The sequence below is a fragment of the Nanorana parkeri genome, unplaced genomic scaffold (genome assembly GCF_000935625.1).
Source record: "Nanorana parkeri isolate BGI_ZX_2015 unplaced genomic scaffold, ASM93562v1 scaffold1337, whole genome shotgun sequence".
Classification (NCBI taxonomy): Eukaryota; Metazoa; Chordata; class Amphibia; order Anura; family Dicroglossidae; genus Nanorana; species Nanorana parkeri.
In genome coordinates this window covers 232862-239521 of record NW_017307605.1, presented here as the reverse complement: position 1 = coordinate 239521, position 6660 = coordinate 232862, and the positions used below count along the sequence as shown (strand labels likewise).

Sequence of the window (6660 nt, the reverse complement as noted above, 5' to 3'; positions counted from 1 at the left end):
AAAAAAGTAAATTATAAAAAAGTACAAATAAAAAGATAAATAAAAAATCTAAAAACAATTAAATTGATTAAAAGATAATTAAATATATAAAACAAATTAAAATAAGAAGAAATAATTGAATAAAAAAATAAAAAGTAATAAAATAAAGAAAAATTGAAACTAACCCCGTCACCCTGCCATCTGGTTGCCATTCACAATTGATGGGGGGGTCGTATTTGGAACCTGGCCTTGGGGCGGCAAGGAGAGTAAATCCGGCCCTGGGCATTGGTTACCTGACTAAGGGTTATGTCAATGGGCTTTTGTTCACTTTAGAACTGCTCTTCTTCCAATATAAGTCAATGTGATGCAAAAAAAGCATGAAAAAGGTAGATGCAGTCAGTGCAAGTCAGAAGGCGGTCAACGGTAGCTCAAATTTACCTGCCAAAGAACTTTGAATGATTTCAGAAGCCTCTTAAATTGATATCAAATCCAAGTGGAATGCACCTGGAAGCACACTGAATTTACCCATCAACACAAGACCTAAGGCTAGCCATAGACATGAGATGGCTGTTGAGCCAAAATATATTTCCTAGAAAGATCTTTCCATAAACCTGCACAGTGGTTTCTAAAGGCACACCTTAGTTTATTGCTTTCAGGGTGGAAACTAAAAATCAAAAATGTTTTTGGTTTCTGAATGATGGCAAATGTTTCCCATAATAAGGCCTCAACTAAGTATGTTTGTACAGTGTAGAAATATACATTTTCATCCACAAACATGGTGCACATTTATAGAGGGATCTTCCAAATGAAAGATCCTTTTGTAATTGCTTATGCAGGTTGTTCTGTCTATTGTGCTGTGTAACATATTGCTAACATGTTATAGAGGTTATTGCCTTCCATCTATTGTGTTGTGCAACATACCACTATCAGTGTATGAAGGTTATTACCGTTCATCTATTGTGCTGTGTAATATATCACTACATTTTTATGCAGATTATTACCTTTCATCTATAGTGCTGCGTAACATATAACTTCCTTCTTATGCAGGTTATTACCTCCCATCTATTGTGCCTTGTTATGCGGGGTATTGCCTTTCATCTATTTTACCAACACTGGGGGTTCTAGAGTGAACCCCAGACTTGTTCTGCCAAACCAATCACATGTATAAACACCAAAAAAGCTTGCGTAAAAGAAATCTTATGCTCACATATCCATATCTGCAGGCAAATCCATAGACCCAACTGGGATTCTGGCTAAGTGCGTTTCCAATATCATCTGCACCATAGTCTTTGGAGACCGATTTGAATATGATGACAAAGACTACAGTATTCTGTTAAGTATTCTTAATGCCATGTCAAGGGATTTAAGCAGCACTTTTGGGCAGGTATGTGGATTACAAATGTCAGTTTTCAAAAGCATTCCATTGGCAGCTGACTATAAAAATGTGAAAATTAAAAACTCACTTAGCTATGATTTAGGTTGTTTAAGGCAGAAGTGCTTCAAAGGTTGCTTTGTCTACTTATGCTTGCTGATTGAAGAATTTTCAGAGGATTTTGGATTGCCGGTGACATTATCCATTTACAAGGGTTGCAATAAAGTAACTTTATTTTGTTGATAAAGTGGAAAGGGGCAATGTTCAATAATATTTGCAACAGTAGAACAGAGAAACAGGTTACCAAATAATTCTCTCCAGTATACCAGTTATTATTTAGAGCAATACCCATATGTGGTACACCCTGTGCTTCTGTCCTGCTGCTGTTTTCCCCCTCTCACTTGTAGACAATTCCAGTCTGTCAAACTGATATTGATGATGATGATGATGAATGATGACGATATTGCTGTGTAAATACAATAGCTGTCGTAACTACTGTGAAAAATTGACTATCTGGCAGAGTTCTAATTGACACTTTCAGATGTGAGGTAGAGAGATACAAAGTAACATTGTTACTTTTGTATTTACTCTGTTTAATTAATTTGCGGATCAAAGGGATGAGCTATGATTTGCATATAACAGCACTTATATTTTCCTACTTATTTTTTTATCTATATTTCTTTGACCATAATTATTTACTTTTTTGGCTTTATTCATTTGGCGCATTCCTTTTTTTAGTGTCAAATTAATAAAAGTATAAAACTAAAAGAACAGAAAAAGAAGAAAAAAAGCCATATTTAATTTGTAAATACCTTTGCAATGCTTTGTACAAGAATCATAACTTTAGTGTGATTTTAAATGGGACAAATTATAGAATAAAATTATTTTTGAACTAACGCTGATCATAGGAGAAAAAAATTAGTTTTTTGTTTATGGATTGCATGAAAAGTACAATTATTTTTGCAAGATATCTTTACCAAACGAAAGCCTTGTTTGTTAAAAAAAAGATAAACGTGTTACTTTGTTACCTTGATGAAAAAATTATTCTCGAATCAATAGGTTCATATCATAAATGTAAAAATTCCTCTGGTCCATACGAGGTGACCAGGTGTGAGACCTGAAGTAGTTAAAAGAGAACTACGGGATAACCTTTTTATCCGATAGTTCTCTTTAGGGTCAGGGGAGGACATATACCAACGTCCTCCCGTGACACAAAGCTCGGATATAGCAAGCTATTGGTAGCTGCAGCCGGGACGGACCCCAACAATACTGTTGAGATCCACCCAGCTGGCTGATTGACAGCCGGCTCTGCCTATCTACAGGCAGAGCCAGCTGTGCCCGCTCCCTCCACATCGGTTCCTCCAGTCAGCACTAGAGGATAGGAGAGGGGATGGGATGAATCCCTGCAGTGAGCTGTGGATGACAGTCACTGCTCTCTGCAAGGAGATGATTGGTAAATGAGCGAGCGACGGTATGTGTTGATCTAGAGAGTCGATGTGTGACAGTTTCATTGTCACACATTGGCTCTAACTATGAGTATGAGTGTAAATCACTTACCTCAGCGTTCTCCTTTAAGCATCATATTACGTACTTAAACATAATACAACTTCCTCAATCTCAAAACATTTTTTTTTGTTTGTTGCTAGGGAATGATTAAAAACGCTGTCAGATTTTTTTTCTTTACCATCTGTGTCCTATTGGAGACATATCCCTTCACTTCCTCGCCTGCTATTAGTTTAAACTAAGAAATGGTGATAGAAGAACTGGAAACTGTACCTTTCTTGTAGGAATAGGTTCATTCCATGTTGGTCACATGACCAAATGCCAGAACGTTGGTCATCTAATTCTTGCAGGGTTAGTATTAATCCTTAAGTCCCTGTTCACACCTCGGTGTACCATGCGCATTGCGTTAACGTGTGTTCGCGGGCTTTTTTCCCATGCTTCCCACACGTTGCCTATTAATTTCAATAGGTGCCGCATGCATGAAAAACACTGGAAAATAGCTCATGCAGCATTTTCAGCTGTGAGTGTCCTGGGTTTTTTTCAACATAAAAATACATGTTTTCCTGGCTACATTTGGGGTGCCATTAACAAGTAAAAGCAAGGCAAGCGTGTTACCCTTTATTGCTGCACACTTCTTGTACACTTGTAGCGCGTGTTTACAGAGCATGAAGGTGTGAACAGGAGATTTAAGTGAAACTCCTGGTTCATTTTTCCCTCACTCCTTCTGTGTGCCATGCTTCCCTTATCTCAATAGTCCAGCACTGTACTTGACATCCTGCTCGGTCCAGTGCTGGAGGTCCTCTTAAGAGCAGAATGACACTCTGTTATTCTACCTATTCTTGTAATGCCAGCCTGCCATTTACATGCCTTCCCCCAGGGGGACATCATCATTTAGGCTAGACTCCAGGATTAGGTGGCACTCAAACGTCATGATCACCACACCTATCCCCCACCCCACCCCACCAACGCTGCTGGAAAAATAGGACCCTTCTGTTACATGGAAATATTCTGGGGGGTGGAGAGAGACAGGTGACTGGGGGAATCCAATATCTCTAGAGTTGTGCCTTAGGAAGCTGCTTCTTTAGAGATCACATGACCAATGTTCGGGCATTGTGTCTCATGACCACAAACATCAGAGGCAGATTGAAGTTGCAGGAAAGGAATTTCAGTCCTGCCCCATGACATGTCTTACTGGTTGATGGGACAGAGTCTGCATTTGTGCATAATGCTTTTATAGAACATGTGTTTGTGTCCCTCCTTAGCTGCAGGCTATTGTCCCCGGGATCATGAAGTATATTCCAGGACCTCATAAACGGATAAACCAACATATGGCCCACATGCTGGACTTTGTCACACAAAGAGTGGAGAAGAACAAAGAGACCCTGGATCAAGACTCACCCAGAGATTTCATTGACTGCTGCCTCATCAAACACCAGCAGGTATCACCAATATTTTTTTTTGCCAGGTCACAGAGAAGTGATAAGCAGAAACAATAAAACATATGTGTTTTTGAAGTTAGTTGTTCATTAAGTGGTGGATGGCCATGCTCACAATACCTCTGCTAAACTACACACATGAATACAAAATGTGGACTAAATTACTTAGCAAAGATACCCTACCTTGTAGCATCTTGCATGTATATGCTCAAACTTTTAGAGGGTTATTCACAAAGCTGCCGAAGGCAACTATGTGAATAACCAACCCAAAGTGAAGTGAGCCGAATGCTGTTAGGCTATTCACTTCAGGCCGTACACCGACTGAAATCAGCCGTACATCGGCTTGCTGCGGCTGGCTTCGGGTCGGCCGAACATGCTCAGCATGTTTGACCGACCCGACATGCAGAAGGAGTTCGACTCAGCCCGTCCAACATCTGGATCGGCTGAGCCAAACCTCCGGCAGGCTACTCGCTGCTGTTCGGCCTATTCTCAGTGAGTGAATAGCCGAATGCCGCCGAGCAGAATAGAAAACCAGTTAAAAAAGTAGAAAAAAAATAGAAAACGATTGGGCGGAGCTAGCAGTGACAGCTAGCTCCTCCCAACTGTTTTCTATTGGCCGGGACCCGCTGTCATTACAATGAGAGCTTAGCGGAGCCGGCAGTGATATCAAAGCCGGCTCCACTAAGCTCTCATTGTAATGACAGATTAGCTCTCATGACAGTTCAGCGTCCCCTGGTCACTGGGTAACCAGGGGACGCTGAACTGTCATTACACACTGAGAACTCGGCAGAGCCGCCGTGATAACACAGCGGCTCTGCCGAGTTAGTGTAATTACAGATCAGCGTCCCTGGTTACCCGGAAACCAGGGATGCTGATCTGTCTCTGCAAGTGGCAGGAGCCAGCCATGAGATGATGGCTGGCTCAGCCTCTGCTGTCAGTAGCAGGCTGTTCGGCCAGCTTCGGCTTTTACCTCGGCTCAGTCGAGCCAAAGCATATGCCTTCGGCTCGACTGAGCCGCTCGGCCAACTTTGGGAGCTGTGCGGGTAGCTATGGCTGGATCCTTCGGCAGCTTTGTGAATAACCCTCTTACTAAAATTGTTCACAAATGTGGACCTGGAAGTATTTATAAGTAAAGACCTCTCAAGTGTATCTTGGTATTTTTGTGTTTTAAGGAGAAAGACAACCCCAGTTTCAGCATGATGAACATGTTACAGACAATATTCAACCTCTTTGTTGCTGGGTCAGATACTGTCAGTAGCACTCTGCGACATGGATTCCTCGTGCTTTTGAAGTATCCTGACATTCAAGGTAAATGGGCTTCTTTTGTTTTGGGATTCTTGGAGCCCATTGTAGTAATGAAGTAGTAGTATTGAAAGCATAAAAAGACCCTGGTACCCAACCTGCAGCCCTTTGGTACTTGTTGTACAGTCCTTGGACCCCTGCAGTCAGTAGTGGAAGCATTTATTTGTAAAGCGTGTCTAATAGCAGTGAATTCTAACAATCTCATGTAGCATGTTCCCAGTCTCTGACTGTCTCCAGCAGCATATCTACAGTTTCCTGTAACACCTGTAGCATATCTGCAGTCTCCAGCCATCTCCTGTAGTATGTCTGCAGTCTTTGAAAGTCTTTTGTAATTCCATATATACTGAACATTGTGTACAGCCCTTTGGTGATGTTGGGGGCTACAGTTTCGGACACCTATACCTCTTTTGTTGAAAATCAACAGTTTATATCAGTGATCAGCAAACTTTGGCCTGCAGACTAGACGTGACCTTGCATTTAACCTGCCCTAGGAATAGTAGGACACTATTGCTACTTCTGACACAAACAAGGGGGCACAATTCATTCCTGTGAAAAAGACAATGGACAACAATTCCTCCCTCTGATACTAATGATGGGGCACCATTTTTCCTGCTAAAATCAACCATAGGACAGTATTTCTCCCTCTGACACCAACAGTTGGGCACTATTCCTCCCTCTGACACAAATGATGGGGCATAATTCCTCCCACTGATTCCAATAACGCTGCACTATTCCTATTGCTGACACTAACATGGCTAAGTCATCTTTTACTCCCACTGACACCAGGGCATTTCTACTCCATTGGCCATAGTCTGACCCCACTAAAGCCTAAAGGACAATTGATGAAAGAAAACAATTATCATTCCAGTTATTAAGATTAGTTGGGATGCTAAAACAGGAATATCTGTCAAAATGGTTCTACACAAAGTTTTTAAGATAGCATTTTGTATTATTATATTATTATTGTGCATCAAGTGGTATCAAATGTTTAGTTACATCAAAGTAAAAAAGTAATCTTTCATAAATAAATAAAAAATAAATTAATAAAGTGAAATAACAAAATTACCT

At 40.8% G+C, this 6660-nt stretch overlaps 1 protein-coding gene across 1 annotated transcript in view; it reads left to right on the top strand.

Annotated features, from left to right (window-relative positions):
• The window catches only part of LOC108797789 (cytochrome P450 2G1-like), an 18796-nt gene that overhangs the window by 5515 nt on the left and 6621 nt on the right, over positions 1-6660 (top strand). The window contains exons 4-6 of the mRNA XM_018569444.1: positions 1203-1363; positions 4117-4293; positions 5463-5598. Coding sequence (XP_018424946.1) covers positions 1203-1363; positions 4117-4293; positions 5463-5598 — 474 coding nt within the window. The remainder of the gene's footprint in view (positions 1-1202; positions 1364-4116; positions 4294-5462; positions 5599-6660) is intronic.